At 41.8% G+C, this 24,046-nt stretch overlaps 1 protein-coding gene across 1 annotated transcript in view; it reads left to right on the plus strand.

The window, feature by feature from the left end:
• Positions 1-15,661, plus strand: part of zfpm2 (zinc finger protein, FOG family member 2) — a 258,173-nt gene extending 242,512 nt beyond the window's left edge. The window contains exons 6-8 of the mRNA XM_002931563.5: positions 9,037-9,243; positions 10,434-10,658; positions 12,133-15,661. Of these exons, the coding sequence (XP_002931609.2) occupies positions 9,037-9,243; positions 10,434-10,658; positions 12,133-14,618 (2,918 nt within the window). The 3' untranslated portion in view covers positions 14,619-15,661. The remainder of the gene's footprint in view (positions 1-9,036; positions 9,244-10,433; positions 10,659-12,132) is intronic.
• The last annotated feature ends 8,385 nt before the right edge of the window (positions 15,662-24,046 follow it).

Here is a 24,046-nt window from a genome sequence, read left to right on the forward strand (position 1 = left end):
ACAATTGGATATGATATCAGTGTTTACTTGGTTATGTAGGGGATTTATTAGTCACTGCTATTTATTTATAATTTTGTGTATTTTTTTAACAATGGTTAAATGGCTCTATAACAATTCATTAGAGTCGGGGAAAGAGTCTTCTGTTAAATGGCTCCCCCTGAAGTGTATTGTTTTTTATTTGAAAACAGTGCTCTTCAGTTTTTGAGGCTTAATGATTTGGTGGGGTGTTAAAGCTCAAAGTTGCTGATGAGCTCTAACACCTGCATAGCACAAAATGGTGTTTGTGTCAGAATTCTTGGATAAGTTGAGTTCAGTGTTAAGATGACTATGCAGCTGCCGATTTGGCCTGTCCAGACAGGGTTGGCCCATGTACGGGGCCCTACTTACTTCTCACCCAACCAGTATCTGGTTAAAAATCAGCTACATATCAGCCTGTGTGATATATAATATAACAAAACAAAGGGTCTTGGAGTGGCCCCTTAAGGGGGCCCCTCTAGTCCCCTAATGTATGCTCACAGACTACATATTATATTGACGGTCGCTAACTTTGACTTACCAAAACGCTCTGTTATACCAAGTGTTCTTATTTTCTGTATACACTACGACATCTGTATAGTAGCCTGTACATTTCTTGACCTATTTTGAAATAAAATATATTGAAATAAAAAAAAAAAAACAGCTGCATATCTACATTTGAAAATCCTATAGACGGTGGTGGTGTAAATACCTCTGAATGAACCCTCCATGAAGCCCTGTAGGGACATATGTGGCATTAGGGTACAAGTACAAATTTCAAAGTATTAGCATGTACACACGCCCGGAGGGTTGGGGGTCCGGGGAGGGCTTCTCTTATTACACCACTGCCTATAAAGTGAAGACTGCATCAGCATATTGATACCTTAATGCAACAGGTTCATGTTGGCCTGCGTTATGATTGGATCGTTGGCCCCTAGGCCCTGGATGACCCTGATTTGGCTTTGCACATGGGTGGCCAAATTGGGCAAATATTGGCTTAGTTGAGGGGTCACAGTAAGTTGCTCTCTGGTAGTACAAGTAATTTGTATTGTGAGGAGTTTAACACATGTCCACTGGCCAAAAACCTGTCACTGTCCAAGAAAAGATGATTGGGCCCCGGTCTTTGTTCATTACCAGGGGCGACATTGTCTGGCCCTGCAACAAGGTTTGTTATTTGGTGGGGGGGGTGAAGCAATAATTAAAAGTTATATATGAAAAATGTCACTAACAGAAAGGTTTAGGATTAATCAGTAAAGAAGCAAGATATAATCAGTAATAACTGAAAACTCGGAGGTGTATTGGAACGTTCTGATAGTTAAGTCTAATTAAACCACGTGTTCTGCTGCTGCCCGGCGCCGTGTCGCACTGCCCTGCTCTCCTGCTGGGAGATAATCAGCGCGGCAATAAGGCGCCTATTACTTACATTTCTACCTCTTCCTACTTATTCTCTGGGAACGAATTTGTCTCAATTTCAGGGTTTCATATTTAATTTCAGTTGACCTTTGGGTTGGAAATATGTTTCACTTTGTGAGAATTAATAGTTCAGACTGTAATTTGTTTATGGTTTTTTTACTTGGAATTTTGTATATATCTTATAAAATATTATCAATTAAAAGTTCAATCAATTGATTGAAGACTCAGTATTGCATAAGACTGTACTTAATCCACGCGTGCTTATTATATATGGGTTCCTTCATGATATCCTGAGTTCTACACGATGCAGTCTCTGTAAGTCAGGTCCCTAATATCCTCCTTGGCACATACAGGGTTAAGTCAGTTGTTGTGCTGAAGACATACTTTACATTAATTTGCAGTAATACGTTGAATAATAAAGGGTGCAAATATCGCTATAGCTTCCTGCACTTGGTTAAACCAGAGCTCAGAGCAGAGCTTTCCTTACCTAGACGCAAAGTGCCATATTGAGTGCAATCGCCGTGTTGTTTCCCCACAATGGGCCCTTTATTCCCCAGAATTCTGGCAACACTGCAGGCGCAAATGGGCGATTCTCTTGAAGCATTTTTTCTGCATCTACCGCAGTTGCATCCAGTTGGGCAAAATGGACACGACATGCGCTTCATTGCAAGTTGGGCGCAGTTGTGCCGAATGTGCCTGCCGTCATTTTGGCTGATGTGCGAGTGATGTGTGTGCCCTATTCTTTCACCACAAGTGTGCTGCACCTATTCTGAATGAACCCTGGAGCTTCCACCTGGTCAGAAATTAAATGACAGATCTGATTTATCTTTGGGGGGGGGGGTTCCTTTTGCCTACAATATGAATCAGAGCTCACTCTTTTAATATCACTAGAAATCGTGTTTCTCTGCATGCACGATTTGTGCCAAAGTCAGTTCAGCTCTGCACTGGGGGTCAAAATAAACCCTGGCATTACAAGTACCCAGAGGCCCAAACAGCACCCCCCCCCCCCCCCAGCCCAATAAATAGTGAGTGTCTATGGCACCTTACAGCAGCCCCTCTGGCATTTGTCTGAACCCACAGATTGCCAGTCTGGGCCTGGGTCCTGGCATTCCAAGTACACAGAGGCCCAAACAGCACCCCCCCAGCCCAATAAATAGTGAGTGTCTATGGCACCTTACAGCAGCCCCTCTGGCATTTGTCTGAACCCACAGATTGCCAGTCCAAGCCTGAGTCAGTTATTTTGTTAGGTTATGTTTGTGCTGGAATCAATTGAGTTAGCTCTGGTATATCTACTAGGAAAGGGAGCCCCCCTAAAAGATTTGTTGGATCTCACTGTCAATGAGAATCTGACACCCAACTCCTGCATGAAGAGAGAATGAAGAGAAACAGATGCTCAGAGAGGTTTAATGAAGATAAACATAATTATATCAGAAATGGCACATTGTTTCATTGATTATATTTAGAAAGTTTCTTATTTCAGTCTGAGGAATCTCATATTAAATTTAATTGTCACTATAGTCCCCCTTTCAATTTGTTTCTCAAAGAAAACCAGGGCAACAAGAGACACAATTTAAAAATTGGACATTTTATTGCTCTGACATCAAACTGATTACCCAGAATACAGTGCTGGAAAAGTGGTTGGTCCCTAAAAATATGGGACATAAGGGAGCCCTTTGGTCTCTGCAATTAAAAAGGGGGAGGGGGGGACTGTGCAGACAAGTGTTACGATTGGCTGGGAGGAGTGCTTCTGTGGATGGGATGCAGCTTAGTTGGATAAAGGTTTTAGCCCAATCTATGTACAGGCATAGAATTGTTTTGCCTCCAATAAGGATTAATTATATCTTAGCTGGGATCAAGTACAGGTACTGTTTTATTATTACAGAGAAAAGGGAATCATTTAACCATGAAATAAACCCAATAGGGCTGTTCTGCCCCAATAAGGGGTAATTATATCTTAGTTGGGATCAAGTACAGGTACTGTTTTATTATTACAGAGAAAAGGGAATCATTTAACCATTAAATAAACCCAATAGGACTGTTCTGCCCCCAATAAGGGGTAATTATATCTTAGTTGGGATCAAGTACAGGTACTGTTTTATTATTACAGAGAAAAGGGAATCATTTAACCATTAAATAAACCCAATAGGACTGTTCTGCCCCCAATAAGGGGTAATTATACCTTAGTTGGGATCAAGTACAGGTACTGTTTTATTATTACAGAGAAAAGGGAATCATTTAACCATGAAATAAACCCAATAGGGCTGTTCTGCCCCCAATAAGGGGTAATTATATCTTAGTTGGGATCAAGTACAGGTACTGTTTTATTTACAGAGAAAAGGGAATCATTTAACCATTAAATAAACCCAATAGGGCTGTTCTGCCCCAATAAGGGGTAATTATATCTTAGTTGGGATCAAGTACAGGTACTGTTTTATTATTACAGAGAAAAGGGAATCATTTAACCATTAAATAAACCCAATAGGGCTGTTCTGCCCCCAATAAGGGGTAATTATATCTTAGTTGGGATCAAGTACAGGTACTGTTTTATTATTACAGAGAAAAGGGAATCATTTAACCATGAAATAAACCCAATAGGACTGTTCTGCCCCCAATAAGGGGTAATTATATCTTAGTTGGGATCAAGTACAGGTACTGTTTTATTATTACAGAGAAATGGGAGTCAATTAACCACTAACCTGTACTAGAAATGTTGGCGGGTATGGATTCCTAATGTAGTCTATAGGTATCTATAATATAATTGCACCAAAGTCTTAGTAATATCTCGGGCATCAGTGTGAACTGCAGGGGGGCCACATTAGGCTAAATAGGAACACATCCTCTCTTAAGGGGGCTGTTCACCTTAACTTTTAGTATGTTACAGAATGACCAGTTCTTTGGAACTTTTTAATTGGTTTTAATTATCTTTTTATAGTTCAAACCACTGCCTGGTTGCTTGGGTAATTTGGATCCTAGCAACCCTATAGCTGATGACATTCCAAATTGGACCGATGCTGAACTAACATCTTTCAATGGGTTGGTCCAATGCTCCCTCTTCTTTGACCTTTAGTTCCTTTTAAACCAAGATCTAAAAGGATCCATAATGCCAATGATTCTAACTCTGGTCCCCTCGTTGATATGGCACATTGATGTTGACATGGCAACCGGCAGGGCGGCCCATCACTTACCATTGCTGCCGTGTGATTGGCTGCTTTAGCAATAGTAGCCTGTGCAAAGAGATTGCAAGAAACCATGTCAGTAAAAGTATTCCCTTGGGCTAAACGTTGATCTGCTATGTGTATATAGTTGGCCTTTGTCACCATTAAAGGACAGGTTAATACAAAGTGCAATTGTGTTACTCACGGGTGCATCACTCCTAATGCCTGGGAATAGTGATAGGCATGGATTCGCGGAAAATTTCCAAGTTTCGCCATTGGCAGATTGTTTCGCGAAACGGATGAAAAAATTCACTGCGGAAAAATTCACCGCACATCCAAAAATTGTCGCCATTAATAGCTGCGGGCGACAAAATAATAGCCACGTGAGAAAATAATAGCCGCGGGTGACGAAATAATAGCCGCGCAACAAAAGAATAGCCGCACAACGAAAGAATAGCCGCACAACGAAAGAATAGCCACGGGCGACAATTTTTTTTTTGACGTGCAACCTTTTTGCCATTTCGCAAAACGGCGGAAAATTCTTTCTTTTGAAAGATTCGCAAATTTTTCGCGAAGCAAAACGGGACAGATTCGCTCAACACTACCTGGGAACATTCTGCATACATTGGTACACTGTTCATATAGACGTATCCTATGAAAAATAAGAGTATTTCCTAATAAAACAAGCAGTCGAATGACCAGATTTACGGTCTTAATCCATCCATTTGGTAAGTATTTTCCTAATCCCCGAATGTTAGGAAGAGCACAAAACAAACACGTGTCTATATACTTTTCATATTATTTTTTATGATACATAGGTACGTCTGGCGGCTGGCAGATAATTGAGGCTTTGTCAGCTCGGTAACCTAGCAACAGATAGCAATGTAAAGCCTTTCAGTTGCGGCTAGTTGACAAGCAGGGAGTATTTTTTTTGTGTTTATCATGTCTGCTAATGATGGGCTTGTTTCCAAAGGCTTGTCTTAATCTTAATTAGGGTTTATCAGCAAAGGGCTCTGTGACATTGCACAGGCTCTGATTTCTTCAAAATAATGAAAAGTGGAGCTGGGAATTTTGGCAACGTAGAGACAATCTTTTTTTTTTTTCTTTTTTATTCCGCTAACTCCTTTAAATAGCAGCCACAAATATCCAGTATGTATTTTAGTTGGATACATGTTTTTATCCTGTCATAGCAAAGTTCAAAGTGTTCTGAATTGTAGTTTTAGGAAACTTTCGCTAAAAAGTTCCACTGCTATTAGTAGAATAAAAGCTCCTTTTTGTTTGTCTTCATCATTGGCCCCACCCCATTACCTCAACACATGCCCTGTAGGTATGGAGTCTGCTGATTGATTATAATATATTAGATCAGTGCTGTCCAACTTCTGTGGTACCGAGGGCCGGAATTTTTCCGACCTACGAGGTGGAGGGCCGATAATGGAAGCCAGTTTTGACCACTCCCCTTTTTGAAACCACACCCACTTGAAACCACACCTGTGTTATCACATGACCATACCCATATTAATGGTTGTAGTATAGCAAAAACCTGCTATACTCTGCCTTCCCTACCCTGCCTGTGTGTGCCATACTCTGCCTTCCCTATCCTGCCTGTGTGTGCCATACTCTGCCTTCCCTATCCTGCCTGTGTGCCATACTTTGACTTTGTGTGCCATTCTTGGCTGGTTTATGCCATACTTGGCCTGTGTGTGCCATACTCTGCCTGCCCTACCCTGCCTGTGTGTGCCATACTCTGCCTGTCCTACCCTGCCTGTGTGTACCATACTCTGCCTGCCCTACCCTGCCTGTGTGTATGGCACACACAGGCAGCGTACAGTGACACAATGCTGGCACTGCTCCTACAGTCTGCACAATAACTATATATTAAAAAAAAATTTAATTGCAGTACCACCTCAGTATATGTTCTTTTTGTAGTGTGCAGGGATTATTTGTGGGTTTCTACTGCTCCTACATTCCGAGGTGTGAACAGGGGAACAATGTGGGTGATTACAGCCTGAGGTGTGAACACTGCAGGGGGGGAACAATGCATTTATTAAATGGTGTGAACAACACAGTGGATTACATTTTTAAACAATACAGAGGGTTTACAGCCTGAATCTGAGGTGAGAACCATGCAGGGGGGGCAGTTAATCACAGTACTGATACCGTTAAAGCTAACACAAGAGTAAGCCATCAAAGCAGCCAGACAGGAGGGGGCCACACAGAGGGGGGTCGGCCCACGGGCCGCCAGTTGGACAGCACTGTATTAGATCATCTGACTGACATTATCTATCCACGTATGTAGCCAAAGAGTGTGGAACAGCTTATTTCACCAATAATTCTAAGTAGTTTCTCAGGGCTTGGAAGACTATACACCCGTGTCTCTTCCCTTGGTTCCCATTGCTATATACCCACATCTATAGGAGGCATTGTCCAAACAGATATTCCCCTTATGGTCATACAATATGGCTAAAAGCATCCAAATTGCTTCATCTTGATATGTTGCACCAAAAGAGTCCAAACTGCTTGACCTTGATCCTTCTTCTTCCCTGAAAGCATCCATATTCCATGACCTCAATTCTTCTACTGCACCAAGAGAGACCAAACTACTTCACCCCAATTCTTCTAGTACACAAAGAGTCCAAACTGTTTGATCTTGATTCTTAAAGCACCCATATTCCATGACCTTGATCCTTCTACTGCACCAAGAGAGCCCAAACTACTTTTCCCCAATTCTTCTACTACACCAAGTGTCCAAACTGGTTGATTTTGATTCTTAAAGCACCCATATTCCATGACCTTGATCCTTCTACTGCACCAAGAGAGCCCAAACTACTTCCCCCCAATTCTTCTACTGCACCAAGAGAGCCCAAACTATTTCACCCCAATTCTTCTAGTACACCAAGAGTCCAAACTGCTTGATCTTGATTCTTAAGGAATCCATATTCCAAGACCTTGATCCTTCTACTGCACCAAAAGAGCCCAAAATACTTCACTCCAATTTTTTTTACTGCCCCAAGAATCTAAACTGCTTGATCTTGATTCTTAAGGCATCCATATTCCATGACCTTGATCCTTCTACTGCACCAAGAGAGTCTAAACTACTTCACCCCAATTATTCTACTACATCAAGAGTCCAAACTGCTTGATCTTGATCCTTAAGCCATCCATATTCCATGACCTTGATCCTTGTGCTTCCCTCCAATGTCTCCAGACTGTTTGGCCTTGATTATTCTACTGTCCCACATTGAACTTGGAGCTCTTCCAACCAGATCTACCATTTCTGATTTTATCTGCTGTATAAACTAGAGTCTGTAGCACTATTTTGTTGCCACCTACTGAAAAAAGATCTGCCTGATGGCAAAACTGGTGAGTAGTAGTGCTATACAGTCCAGTAGACATTGAAGTCATCACTGCCTTTCGACTTTTTATAATAGTTGAATGATGCAACCGACAGAAATGAGTCTGATTTTTAAGACATTCGTGGCATAACACCTATACCCAACCTGAGCATAATCAAGCATAGCACTTGAACTTGAGCATAGGACAATTGAGGTTCCTTCTGCAATGCTGTATAAACACTGGATAGAAATCAATGACAACTGTTACATTATGGCCCTCCTATCCCTTCTATGTAAGAAAGTTCTTATTATGTGCACAGGAAGGCAGATTTATCTTCTAGCGCTGTCTAATTCAGTTGGTTACATGAAACAGAGTAGGCAAAGCACCACTAGAAAGGATGACCATCTCATATAAACTACTCGTTTCTTGCCTATGGTTCTTCTTTTCAATTTGAACTACTTGTTACATGTCCCACCCATATATACAGTATATATATATATTGCAGATGAATAACTTCTAAAATATATTTTCTCACACATTCCATCTATTGTGGGTTTGCAGCAACACATTTGCACTTTATTTTTTTAATTTTTTTGAAAGAAATCAGCAGTTGATGATAAAACAGCCATTGCTTACATTTTGCCATTTAGAAGGATATCTTCTGACCTTATCTCTCGCAGCAGATTCCTGTAACTAGTTGTTTTAATATTATAATCTCTTGGTGGAGAAAAATGAAGTGAGGTTGAATGGCCAGTTATCTTGTAAGATAAACATGGGAATATTACTTATCAAAATGGATGCCTTTCTCAGTGGCGGAGTGAGCGCAGCAGCTCTATACTATGTTTATGGAATATGGGAACTGAAACATGTGTTGTGTCCAAGGCAGATATGGGTTTGTACCTCTGTCTGGATGAGCAGATAGTACTTTGTAAATGATTTTTTATTCCATCTAAACAAGTTCATAACGTTGGTCTCTGTGTTCAGACTGTAAGGTATTGGTTATAGTAAATGGTTGCTATTAACGTATAAAGAGTTTCTGTGCATAGAAATATTCTTTACCTATAGTTGTAACTCTAAATTCCTTACAAACAAGCAATAAGTTCTGCGTTTGTGTTTTCAGGAGGACAACTGTGGTGCACGACTACCAAGTCTATCGCCGAGGGGGAAGAGTTAATTGCCTTTGTTGTGGATTTTGACTCAAGGCTACAAGCTGCCACTCAGATGACTCTTACTGAGGGAATGTATCCGGCGCGCTTGTTGGACTCAATACAACTGCTTCCTCAGCAAGCTGCTATGGCTTCTATATTGCCTACAGCCATTGTGAACAGTAGGTGTCATTTATTCTGGTCTACAACTGAGTAAAGAAAAAAACAAGACTGTATATGCAACAGAATATGATTTGATACTAAAACCAAATAAACCAGGTGACAATAACCCTTCTCTAGTATGGTCCATTTAGCTGTATCTACTGTAAATGTGTGATACTCTGTTAGCCAGTCAAAAGGGGAGGATGTTTGAGATGAAAAATATCAAAACTGATGCAAAGGTCATATTGAAGGTAGATTCTTCTGGGCCTGCTGGTGCCTGAGGCAGAAGACCTTATGTTCCCATTGTTATTTACCTCCTGTGCTCAGAATGATAGAGGCGATTGCACTGTCTAAGCTAAAAGATGAATTTCCAGTTGGAAAAATGGAAGTTCAGCTCTTAAGTTATGGCAGTGGCTGTTTTCTGTCCCCGGTATAATGCCACCTGGGGTAAAGTCTCATAGAAGAAATGGCACTGGTGACACCTTTATTGGCTAGCTAAGGTGATACCCATGGAAAGCTTTTAGAGAATTGTATTTCCTTTTTCAAGATCAGCTATGAAAGTTCTAAAAGCTTGCTGAGGTTATCATTGGCAGACAATGTGGCAAGTTGTACTGATTCTGCTAATATCTTGTATATTAGCAATACAACAAAATTGGCAGTAATCAGCTCCTCTTTCCCAACTTACAGGTGTCTATGAAAAAGATAACGCATTAGTGTATTGAAAATGCTGCACTGCCAGTTCCAGGTGATTGGCTGTTGACTTGTTGCTTGGCTGTAGATTAGCTGCTAGAGCAATTTATCTATTGCAAATCATAAAAGTCCCTCCAATGTAGTTGGATCCCCAATCAGTGGCTCGTGAGCAACATGTTTCTTGCCACCCCTTTGAGCCAGAAGGCTCAAATCAGGTGCCCATTTTGGATTAAAGACATTAGTGTACTTCCAAGAGGAGCCTCCTGCAAAAAGGCAGTCCATATGGGACTAACAAACAGCAAATCATAGTCACTATTTGGCAACCCAAAAACTTTTTTCACAAGGGTAAATAAAGTTGGGACCTCCTCTACAGCCATACAGAACACTAGGCCTAATGCAGAAACTGTTGATGTGTCAAGTTTCTAATTGTAAATATTTTAAGACTAACTTACAGGCGTATCTGCTCCATTAAAGTCATACATACTGTAGCTCAAACAATTATTATTTTGTGTCTTTGTAGAAGACATTTTCCCGTGCAAATCCTGTGGCATTTGGTATCGAAGTGAACGAAACCTGCAAGCGCACCTCATGTATTACTGTAGTGGAAGGCAAAGGGAAAATACTCACCTACCGGAAGATATGGAAGAGAATACCCACCAGATATCCAGTATATGTCCCTTCCCACAGTGCACCAAAAGCTTCTCAAACGCAAGATCTTTGGAAATGCACTTAAATTCTCATAGTGGTAAGTACATATTAGTCCTCCACTATGTACGACGCAGCTTGGGACGTATAGATTATCCCTACCACTGTGGGTAGAGCCATCTTTGGTGTCCCTCACTGTCTCTATAAAGTAAAGTCTCTTGTTTGCCTCAGGCACGGCATCTCCCTCAATCTTAAGGCCAACATAACCAACATGTTAGGCTGTGTTTTCCACCTAGCCAACATACATGTGTACCCTAAACCTTTAGCTACATAAACACATGGGTCCATGATGCATCTCTGCCTAATGGATTTAGATGTTTGAGAGTGATTATACTTTGATTATACTTTATGGCAAAGGCTATAGTGAGACACAAGGAAGACTTCATTTTGCTTGGACCTCCCTACAGCTACAGCTCTGCAAGGCGGTTCCTGAATACTCAAATAGCAAAAACACAAATTATTGGATAATCATTTTCAAACCAAAATAGATTTAATGGGATTTGTGGGCAGTTTTCTTAGGTTTCACTTTCATTAAGATTATCATTTAAACATCAGGCTCAAAAATGGCAAAAGTAACCCAAACTCCAGTCTCATATTTGCCCAAAGTTTACTAAAAATATGTCTATGAAGGTTCTCATTCATCCAGGTCATGGTCTATCTATAGTAAAAAGTCAAACCAACTGGACTTTCTTAAAGACATTTCGCTTGTCATCCGATTGGCTTTCCTAATTCAGAATGACTTGTACAAAGTCGTGGATTGGAGCAAGTTTGCAGGGTTTCAAATCCAGAAAGATCAAGTCATTCTATTGAGAAATCCAAATGGACGAATAGCAAAGTGTCTTCAAGAGAAAAAATACAACAAGTCCAGTTTGTTTGATATTACTTTAGATCAGGGATCCCCAACCTTTTTTACTCATGGGCCACACTCAGCTGTAAAAAGTGTGGGGGAGCCACACAAGCATGAAAAAAGTTCGTTTAGGGTGCCAAATAAGGGCTGTGATTGGCTTTTTGGTAGCCCCATGGGGACTCCTAGCCTGCAAGGGGTCTGATTGGATTAAATCTGTGTCTCTGTTCTTCCAAAACTTGCCTCCAAGCCAGAAATTTAAAAATGGCACCTACTTTGAGGCCACTGAGAGCAACATCCAAGGGGTTGGGGAGCAGCATGTTGCCTCTGAGCCACTGGTTGGGGATCACTGATTTAGATGTACTAAAATTCTGCATCCAAATTGTGATTATTATTCTCTCTGTAAGGGACAACAGTTAAAGATGATATGGATTAGATTTTGCATGCAACATAATACTTGTCTGCTCATTGTGTGTTTATTGTTATTTATAGGAATCCTGATCTAAGGAATGAGGGAGAAGTTAATGAGAGAATATTAATCAAGTATAAGATGTAGGGGAAAATGTGATGTTGCAGAGAAGAGTGGTTTTAAGTTTAGGGAAATAAATCTGTTTATCCCGAAGAGTATTGGCAATAATTGCTTATGAATGTCTCTATGTATGTGTTGCAGGTGTTAAAGCTGAAGAGTTCCTGCCCCCGGGGGCCAGCCTGAAGTGCACCGTTTGTAACTACACTGCTGAATCTGTCATTAACTTTCACAAGCACCTGTTCTCCCATCTCACTCACGCGGCCTTTAGATGCAATCAGTGCCATTTTGGCTTCCAGACTCAGCGGGAACTGCTGCAGCACCAGGAGCTTCATGTTCCTGGAAGTAAACTGCAACGGGAACCTGACACAGACCACTCTCCCAGTGGCAACGAGGCCAATGCACTACAGACGTCGGAGCTCTTGAATAAAAATGGGGTTCTACAAAGCCAAAAGGCTGCACAGAATAAAGAGGCAAGCTCCGACAGCGAGCTGGATAAGTGCGAAAAGAAGCAGCATGTTTTCCTTTCCAACCAGAGGCCCGAGGCAACACATAAGAACGTCTTTTCCTATACTAAAATAAAATCTGAGCCCTCTAGCCCCAGACTGGCATCATCCCCTGTGCAGCCTACACTTGGGCCTTCATTTCCTATGGGACCTTTTCTTTCCCAGTTTGCTTTCCCTCATGACATAACGGTGGTCCCACAAGCTTCGGAAATACTTGCTAAGATGTCTGAACTGGTACATAGGAGACTAAGACATGGCAGCAATAGTTACCCCCCTGTCATTTACAGCCCCTTAATGCCAAAGGGGGCAACATGCTTTGAGTGCAATATTACCTTCAACAATTTTGACAACTACCTGGTCCATAAAAAACACTACTGCAGTAGCCGTTGGCAGCACATAACAAAATCTGATTTTGCTAATGTCACAGAGAAGAACCCAGAAGCTGTGAGTCCTTCCAATGCCCAGAACACCGTCAATATCCTTAACTCATCTCTCCATTCTTCTGACACCGACAATCAGCTTCTGCAAACACCTTGCATCAACTCTGGCGCTATGTTAGAACTCCTAGGGTCGAACGCTAAGGCTCGAGAGAAGGATTTTGCAGCAGAAGTTAAAAAGTTAACAGGGGGAAGTCCCAGTGATGAAAAAGTCAACGGCAAACCCGACGAGGTTAAAAATTCCACCACACCACAAACAGATGGGGACACTAGTGACCCGAACAAAACTACGTGCGAAGCCTGCAATATTACGTTTAGTAGGCACGAGACATTTATGGTCCATAAACAGTATTACTGTGCAACACGTCATGATCCCCCATTGAAAAGAACCGCTGCAAATAAAGTGCCTGCCATGCAGAGAACTATGCGCACCAGGAAACGGAGAAAGATGTACGAGATGTGTCTTCCTGAGCCAGACCAGAGGCCACAGTTAGTCCAACAGCATTTTCTCCAGGTGACGACGAACCTTGGCAACGCCTGCACATCGGCACAGGAATCGGCTGAGGGACTGGGAGAATGTTTTCATCCCAGGTGCGATATCTTTCCCGGAGTTGTTCCAAAGCACTTGGAAACATCTCTTTCTATTAATAAATGTGTCCCTGTTGTGAAATGTGACACACCCCATTCAGCTGTTTCCTCTCTGGAGACGGACGCACCAATAGACCTAAGCAAGAAATGTTTAGCTCAATCCGACCAAATATGCACGTCTCCCAAACGACTTTTGGACTATCACGAATGCACCGTGTGCAAAATAGGTTTTAACAAAGTGGAAAGCTACCTAACTCACAAGCAAAATTTTTGCCCTGTCACAGCAAATCCACGCGGTGACATGGGCCAACTTGAGAATAAAGTTTTCCCCAACCCCGAGAGCGAAAGGAGCAGCCCCGAGGCCAATTTTGATAGAAACGTCATCAAATGTGAAAAGACCAGAAACTCCAAACAGTTGTCGCCTAATGGGAACTTGTTTTCTACGCACTTAGCAACTCTTCAAGGTCTTAAAGTCTTCAGCGAGGCGGCCCAGCTTATCGCCACAAAAGAAGAAAACAAAAATGCGTTTTTTTCACAATGCCTTTACCCCGGAGCAATAAAAAAAGCTAAAGTAGCAGATCAGCTCTCGCCGTATTATGGAATCAAGCCAAGTGATTACATTTCTGGTTCTCTTGTTATTCACAACGCGGATTTAGATCAAAGCACAAATGTCGGAAGCGAGTCTCCCAAAAGCCAGATACCTTCAAATAGATGTTCTTTGATGAAGAAAGAGTCGCTTCCGTTGTTGCCAAAAAACCGAGGCATGGTAATAGTTAATGGTGGACTGAAACAAGAGGAGAGGCCGGCCGTCAATTCGCAGCAGGAAAACATTTCCCAGACTCCTACGCAAGAAGACGGCACCAAATCTCCATCTTGGGCCTCTGACAAACCTCTAACGGCCAATGAAAATGTATCTCCGTCCACTCCTTCGACCGACGACCAGCTATCCAACCTATCAAAAAATATAAACGGCTCCAGTCCAGCTGCTAATAGTGGGAAGTACTGCCGCTTGTGTGATATCCAGTTCAACAACCTCTCAAACTTTATTACTCACAAAAAGTTTTACTGCTCTTCACACGCGGCGGAACACGTCAAATAGCAAGAGATTTAGGTACCATGGAAACGCGTGTTGTTTCGTGCAGTCAAATGAAAGATGCTGCTTAAATTACATCTGGACAATCAGGATATCCATTTATTCTTAATGACTTGAAGATTTACGGTGTTATTCCATAACGGTTATGTGTAAAAGTGTATTAATGGTGCCATTTTATTTTGGTTCAAGATATTTATTTTACCAGCAGTGTTTATACGGTTGTACCCAATGCTGCCCTTCTGCGCTAGAGCCGCGGCTAAGGAAATATATAGCGTGACCAAGTATGGCCGCCAAGGCCCAGGAGGCAGCGTTGGACCCAACTGCAGCTGTGCTTTTGTTATTTTTATTTAAAGAACTTTATATTAAAGTCATTTGTAATGTTATTGTATAGTTCTTGTGTAGCACATATGGTTTGCACCTGTATAGTAGATTTTAAATAATAGAGACACGACATTAAAAAAAGAAAAAAAAAGAAAAAACATTTTAGGAATAGCTTCAAAAGCACTTGTGTATACAGACTTTCTTTTCCTCTACGCTGTTGCTGAAAGAGTCAATGTATGTGTTAAATTATAATAGGCATAACCATATCTCACCCACGGGCCCCAGTGCTATGAATAGGAAGCCATCGTTGCCATAAATAACACCAAATTGTGATGGATCCTTAATAAATCTGTTTTACAGTAAGCAGGGCTGTCTCTGGGCATGTTCAATCCATTTGATTCGCAGTTTTACCCTCTATAGATCTTCCTTTGTATATTTGGTTGTTGCAATGTTTAAAGGGGCTGTAAGGCGAGCCCAATAAGTTTCAGGATTCCGTTTGATGCAACTTTGCTTTAGCGATCCAATATTTAGTTTCACTTTCCCTAGACTGAGGTGTCCGAGGCTCCACTGCCCAGGAATTAAAGTGGTTGCTCTTCTCCCTACAGCTGGGGCCAAGCAGAAACCATTACACATCGGGGGTCATTTTGAAGTTCGTGCAGCGCATATTTTTTTCCCAAATGGTTGTTTTGTGCATGTTTTCCCCTAAACGCTTACATTTTGCACTGCTGTGCCCGTCTTTCATTTTTTTGCAAAATGTGAATTGCGCACAAATAATTTCAAATGCTTGCACATTAAATGCACCAGTCTTGTTCAGCTTTATAAATACAGGTATTGGACCTGTTATCCAGAATGCTCGGGACCTAGGGTTTTCCTGATAAGGGATCTTTCCGTTCTTTGGATCTCCATAACTTGCTAAAAATCATTTAAATATTAAATAAACCCAATAGGCTTGTTTTGCCCCCATCAAGGATTAATTATATCTTAGTTGGGATCAAGTACAGGTACTGTTTTATTATTACAGAGAAAAGGGAATCATTTAACCATTAAATAAACCCAATAGGGCTGTTCTGCCCCAATAAGGGGTAATTATATCTTAGTTGGGATCAAGTACAGGTACTGTTTTATTATTACAGAGAAAAGGGAATCATTTAACCATTAAATAAACCCAATAGGGCTGTTCTGCCCCCAATAAGGGGTAATTATATCTTAGTTGGGATCAAGTACAGGTACTGTTTTATTATTACAGAGAAAAGGGAATCATTTAACCATTAAACCCAATAGGACTGTTCTGCCCCCAATAAGGATTAATTATATCTTAGTTGGGATCAAGTACAGGTACTGTTTTATTATTACAGAGAAAAGGGAATCATTTAACCATTAAATAAACCCAATAGGGCTGTTCTGCCCCCAATAAGGGGTAATTATATCTTAGTTGGGATCAAGTACAGGTATTGTTTTATTATTACAGAGAAAAGGGAATCATTTAACCATTAAATAAACCCAATAGGGCTGTTCTGCCCCCAATAAGGGGTAATTATATCTTAGTTGGGATCAAGTACAGGTACTGTTTTATTATTACAGAGAAAGGGGAATCATTTAACCATTAAATAAACCCAATAGGACTGTTCTGCCCCCAATAAGGGGTAATTATATCTTAGTTGGGATCAAGTACAGGTACTGTTTTATTATTACAGAGAAAAGGGAATAATTTAACCATTAAATAAACCCAATAGGGCTGTTCTGCCCCCAATAAGGGGTAATTATATCTTAGTTGGGATCAAGTACAAAGTTCTGTTTTATTATTACAGAGAAAAAGAAAATCATTTTTAAATATAAAAATGATTTGCTTATAATGAAGTCTATGGGAGAAGGCCGTTCTGTAATTCAGAACTTTCTGGATAACGGGTTTCCAGAGAAGGGATCCCATACCTGTATAAACATGGGCAGAGCAAATATGTTCACTGTGGGAATAATTCTGTGCTGCACGCATTTTATTAATAACCCCCGCTGTGCCTTAGCATAACACTTAGGCACTATGGGGGCTATTTATTAAGTGCAGGCCATGGTGCAAAGTGCAAGTAATTGACCAAATTGACCACTGTTGCACCCTGCCCTATATTTATCACCCTATAGGTAACTCTTTGCCCTCCAGAATGGAACACATTCCTGTGTTTCTACACTGAATAACGTTTGGGAAGGCACAAAGGAGTCCCATTTCCCACATCATTAATACATGCGAGTGAGGTGCAGCCGAGCTTTGTACTTACCAGCTGCCTATATACAAAGCTGCCTTGCACCCGTCAGTCCTGCAGTCTCCGCCTTTCGCCCACACAAGGTGCAAAGTGCCGCAGTGCCTAGGGTGTAAGTGCTGAATGGCATCATTTTGTCCCCCTTGAGATCTAACACATCAGTAGCAAGTAACCCTTGGTCACCCATGATTTTGTATGGGGGGTGGGGAAAATTTCTTGTGGGGGAGCCCAGGTCCCCATAGTTATGGGACTGTAGGGGAAGGTAAAAATATATGTTGCAAAGTTGCATCTAACAGAATTCCTAAAGTTGACTTCCAATCCCATTAATGTCTTACTATTGAGCCCCCTTAACCTAACGTAGGCAACTCAATAATCTTCCCAGTGGATTCCAGCTACGCCAGTTCCCTGTTCAGTTAATCTACTTGGGAAGCTCCAGCCCTTAGCACCCAAGCACCCAAGCACCCAAGCAGTGTCCCCACCTCCGAACACCTATGTTTGACCACATACACTACATTAGTCATTAGACATTGCAATGTATGTAGCTGTCTGTTTACGTCCACTTTTCTGAATCGGAAAACCTGTACGTTAAATGAAGATGGGACTTTTTTTTTTCCTGTATAGTAACTGTATTTTTCCTTTGCTGCTGATGCATCTTTGTCTGAATTTTTAAATCTTTGCTGTTAAATGCAATACTTTATAAAGATTGAACAACAACAACAAAAAAAAAAAACAAATTACCGGAAGCAGTATTGTAAGTTATATATGAACTGAGAGCCAGCGGATTTTATCTTTTAAGAAACAGTTCAAATTGAAAAAATTAAAAAAAAAAAAAAATAAACCCTAATTACGATGCTGCAAGTATGAATTAAATTCATATGTATTATATATATTTACAGTAAATATAGATGGGGCAGTACTGCAACTGGTGATCAGAAATAATGTTCTACTTCTGATAGAAAAAAAAATTCTCAACAAATGTTGTTACTATGCATGTATATGGATGGAATAAAATTCCGGATCATTGGACATGGAGCCCTGTGTGGTTTTTTTTCTCCAAGGTTGAAAAAACCTGATTAAAGTGCTTACATACTGTATACACACACCATTAATAGATATAGACAGTCCGGTTCTGTTGTAGAAGGGCCTATAGACTTCACCAGTAGAGAGTTCCAGAGGACACAAGGGCAACTGTTGACATAATAAAGTAAGAACACTCAGGTCTATACAGAATAAGTTTATTATTATTATTATTAACATTTATTTATAAAGCGGCAACATATTCCGCAGCGCTGTACAATAAGTGGGTTTCATACATTGGACATACAGAGTAATATATAAAGCAATCAATAACCGATACAAGAGGTGAAGAGGGCCCTGCCCAAAAGAGCTTACAATCTACAAGGAGAAAGGGTTGAGACACAAGGTGTGGGAATGGGCATGACCAGAGTTGTGAGAGGTGTGGCACAGGGTATTGCTAAACTAGATTAGGGTAAGCTTCTCTAAATAAATGGGTTTTTAGAGATCTCTTGAAGGCAGAGAGATTGGGAGAAAGTCTGATAGTTTGTGGGAGCGAATTCCAGAGAAGGGGGGCAGCCCTTGCAAAGTCTTGAATGCGAGCGTGTGAGGAGGGAATGAGAGAGGAGTTGAGGAGCAGGTCAGTAGGGGGCGTAACAAGCGGGTTGGATGGTACCTAGAGATGAGTTCAGAGATGTAGGGCGGGGCAGAGTTATGAACTGCTTTGAATGTGAGAGTCATTAGTTTGAATTTTATCCTGGATGGTAGGGGAAGCCAGTGCAGGGATTGGCAGCGTGGCACGGCAGGGATTGGCAGAGCGGCACGGCAGAGGTACTGGCAGAGGAGGAGGTGCGGTTGGAGAGGTGTATGAGCCTGGCAGCAGTATTCATTATGGACTGGAGAGGGGACAGACTTTGGAGGGGAAGGACAATTAATAGGGAGTTACAGTAGTCCAGGTGAGATATTATAAGAGAGTGAATAAGAATTTTGGCAGCATAAATGATCATATTTTGAAAATATTTCTTAGGTGAAAGTGACATGATTTGATAAGTGACTGGATATGAGGGGTGAAGGACAGGGCAGAATCAAGGATAACCCCAAGGCACCGGGCCTGGGAAGATGGGGTGATGGTAGAATTGTTAACCTTTATAGATACCTCGGGAACAGTGTGGGCGTTGGATGGGGGAAAGAGAACCAATTCAGTCTTAGAGAGGTTTAATTTAAGGAAACGTTGGGACATCCAAGTGGAGATAGCGGACAGGCAGGAAGAACTTAACTGTCCTACCCATAGTCTTAACCTCAACCCAACCCAACACCTGTGGGATGAACTGGAATGCAATGCAAGAAGCCAAAGCTGATCCCCAAAATCAGTGTCCAACCGCACTCTCACCAACAAATCTCACCAACGATGTTTCAATATCCAATGGAAACCTTCCCAGAAATGTAGAGATGTTTTAGGTAGCCAAGGAAGCACCAACTTCCTATGAATGCTCTTGGTTTCAGGCATGTCCTTCATAACTTTCTTTCCATTGAAGTGAATTTCACTGTGCTGTGTTAAACCATCTGCTACTATACTATATACCTTGGGTATGCCTTATCACTTCAGCCCAGGAAGAGAAGCTGCTCTGCCATTTAGCTGATAACTTGATTAATCTAGAAGGAAAAGATGTTGCTGATATAGGGCACAGGGGTCTTACTTGGTACATGTACTAACTACCAAGTGGAACCTTTGCAAGAAGAATGGTCTTTATAGAGTAAAGTAGGAACAGAGAGACAGGGATAACAGAACAATCACATGGGGAAAAGGAGTGTTTGAGAGGTCAGTGTTTAGAGATTTGGGTAAAGTGAATTATATTATAGCCATAGGACAAACTGCAGTCATATTCTTTTATGTATATATATCACCTTCTGTCTTAGGCCTTCTTATTTTCATTCCTATTGGTCTTATTGCGGGTTCGAATAGTACTATTTTGCTATTTAAAAGCAACATAACATTACGGACAGTCATAACCTCAGAGCGCAGTATTTGACACAAAACTGGAGCACTTTCAAGTAATGGCAAGATCATATATTTGGGGATTTACAGACTAAGTAGGAGAACGTCAGCCAAATTCTAAAGTATTTTGGACATAAATGTCATCTGTTGAGGTTACTTTGCTTTCAATAAAATTCATTTTCTTGGCCTTTTCTCGATGTGGACAGATAGTTCAGGTTAAAGACATTGAGATTATACTCAACTAAGTAGAGAAGATTCAGACAATGACTGAATTACGAGAGACCTCACTCATAGTCAAGCTGAGGTAAATGTAAGCTGATGGAGGAAGGACCACATAGCCTATATGCAAAGGAACATCAGTCTTGGTCTCAAGGCTTGTGTCCGAGAAATGTGAAGGTAAATCTGCAATTGCCTATATACAAGCTCACCAAACAATCCTGGAAAAGAATAGGAAAAAAGACAAAATCAAGTTCTTACACACATCTCTATGTAGTGTAGCTATCCCAGGGGAACCAAATGTCTATATGTTGGGCTGTCCTGTTCCGTACTGATGCTGTCCTGGCCAAAAAAATCAAACAGTTATGGATCCTTCTAACTACTTCAGCGAGGGCAGGGGGCCTCTTCCAGTTGTAGGAAGGACAACCAGCAGTTCACATACACACCAAGTGAAGGGCTCGCCACTTCCAGACAATCATGCAGAATAGTAACTTTATTCGTACATCCAGGGGATTCACAGCATAATGACACATCATCTGTAATTAATTTACAAACTGGATTAAAGGCTTGAAAGTAAAGCTATTAGGGGGGAACCCAGGGCTTTGTGCTCCATCCCTGAGTGCCCTGTGTCCATACTGGAAAGTGAGGGCCGTAGACTTACTGGATCTTATGACTGAGTCTGTTTTCCACCCGTGTGAAAGTGTGTGCAGGAGAGAGTTACTACATGCACATATCTAAGTGAGTCAAAGATCGAAAGTGGCCTCATTATCCCAAGATTTGCTGCTGCAGCTTCAATAGGAGCAACTGCAAGGACTGGGGCACCCTGCGCTGTGACGATAATCAGAATTAAAATCAACATCAGTAAATATAATACTAGGCTATGATTCAAACTTGACTAGGGGCTTCTATAAACTGTGATTCAAATAACCCTAATTTTTCTTCTTCCTTTCCAAATGGTAGGCTATATAGATGGTTTAGGTCATATGATGAAGTATTGTGATTAACCCTTCCAGAGTGAAGAAGCCTCCTATTCAAGTCGGAAAGCTTTTTATTCATCTACTCCATGCCGTCCATATCTGCCAGTATACTCCCAGCATATATATCATATATTCCCAGCATATATATTATATATTCCCAGTATATATATATATATATATTATATATTCCCAGTATATATATATATATATTATATATTCCAAGTATATACTGTATATATTATATATTCCCAGTATATATATTATATATATTCCCAGTATATATAAACGTAGCACCACCTGGCAGGGATTTTTCTATCTCTATATTATCACTTAACAATGTTTATGGCTGTGACCAGCGTCGGCCTCTGCCTTCCTGCAAGTCATTTCTATACCGCAGACTCTCATTACGGCTAATGCGCCGCCATCGCCTTACCCTTCACTCACCTGCTATTATTTTTCTGGCTACAACAGCAACATAGGAAGTGACACTGAGAAGAAAATAAGATTTTATAGACTCAGCTGATATCATTGTTGCTGCTGCATAGATTTTCCCCTGTTCATACTTGTACAACCCTCAGTCTCTGGGATTCTCCTCTCTGACACCGCCTGATAGTCCCCTGCAAACTCACACTGCTCTTGTCAGGGGAGTTACCTTAAGATTCATTATTATTAGCCTCCCTACAGTAATAGGCACAATGGAAGAATAGAGGAAAGACCTTTTTTTTCTATGTAACTATAATAGGTGCATAGTGAGTAGAACATACAGAAGTTTGGTCGCTTGGCCAGGTTCTAGGTCTTCATCTGACTTGGCTACATTGTATGTAAACCTATGAACACCCCTACTGGCACCTCTGAGTGTTACACTCCCCATGTGGCGCTTACCTGATGGCACGGGACAAACCCGAGCCCCCCACAATGATATGGGGGGAGACTGAGTGCCCGGTACCTCTGCCTAGTGGGATACAGAAATGCACCTACGGGTGCCCCAGTAGGAACAATAATAACACACTATAATAACACACTATAATAACACACACACAGTAATTGGCAAACTCGTTTACTGAAAATAATGGGAAAACGAATATGAGAAACACTTCTAGCAAAAGTGCAATAAGGACCCCACTAAGTCACTCTGCAGCACAAGCGTCTCACTAACTAAAAATGTCTCACTAACTAAAGTCCGTTAACTTAGTCCCAAAACCCAGTCTCTGTAATGTTCAAATGCTTCTTTAATATACTTTAAATGTTAATATACTCATGCCAAGGTCTCTTTGGATGCTTTACACTGAATCTTCAGGTAAGTCTAGGATTTATAGACATGAGGTGCCACTACCAGCCCCTATAGACACTTTGATGGGGATCCCCCTGCAGGTGGTTGTTCCTCCAATCAGGGCTCCTCTCAGGATCTCTGTACAGTATCTGGGGTGGGGCAATGACATCACAGGGCAGGGAATGGGCATATGGGGCAGGGGAATGGGCATATGGGGCAGGGAATGGGCATATGGGGCAGGGAATGGGCATATGTGGGCAGGAAATGGGCATATGGGGCAGGGGAATGGGCATATGGGGCAGGGGAATGGGCATATGGGGCAGGGAATGGGCATATGGGGCAGGGAATGGGCATATGTGGGCAGGAAATGGGCATATGGGGCAGGGGAATGGGCATATGGGGCAGGGGAATGGGCATATGGGGCAGGGAATGGGCATATGGGGCAGGGGAATGGGCATGTGGGCGGGGGAATGGGCATGTGGGGAGGGGAAATGGGCATATGGGGCAGGGGAATGGGCATATGGGGCAGGGGAATGGGCATATGGGGCAGGGAATGGGCATATGGGGCAGGGGAATGTGCATATGGGGCAGGGAATGGGCATATAGGGCAGGGGAATGGGCATATGGGGCAGGGAATGGGCATATGGGGCAAGGGAATGCGCATATGGGGCAGGGAATGGGCATATAGGGCAGGGGAATGGGCATATGGGGCAGGGAATGGGCATATGGGGCAGGGAATGGGCATATGGGGCAGGGGAATGCGCATATGGGGCAGGGAATGGGCATATGGGGCAGGGAATGGGCATATGGGGCAGGGGAATGGGTATGTGGGGAGGGGAAATGGGCAGAGCAGAGGCTGTCTCTATTTGGAAGGGGCTGATGGGCAATGAAGAGAGTCAGGGAAGGGAGGGATTTATTGGTAGGGTTGCCAACCTTACAAATACCAGCACCGACCCTGGCAACTTGGCGATTAGGTCGGTCAGATACCAACTGGGTGGCAACTCTAACTGCCAGAGGCAGAAGTGGGGAATAAAGCTGCCGGTGGGGTGGGCTGAGGACAAAGTTTAATACACAGAACCACAAAGGATGTATGTTTGCCAGCAGAACCCACCCGACCTGTGGGTAAATGTGCACATTAGTACTCTATGCTTTACTTACTAAACATAAGGAATTGTTTCCTTTAAAAATAGATACTTCATTCCAAACGCCAAAGAAGGGCAGATTTATTATAGGAAAGGAAAGGTAAAACCAAAGGGTGGGGGCTGCCAATAAGTTAGCTTTTCTGGAGAAGAGGAGTCTGGGTAAAAGTTAAATGACTAGAATCATTGGCCTTAGAATCTGGCGCCCCCAGTGATTTGACCTTTCCTTTCCTTTTAAACAACAAAATGGGG

Source organism: Xenopus tropicalis, chromosome 6, assembly GCF_000004195.4.
Source record: "Xenopus tropicalis strain Nigerian chromosome 6, UCB_Xtro_10.0, whole genome shotgun sequence".
Lineage (NCBI taxonomy): Eukaryota > Metazoa > Chordata > Amphibia > Anura > Pipidae > Xenopus > Xenopus tropicalis.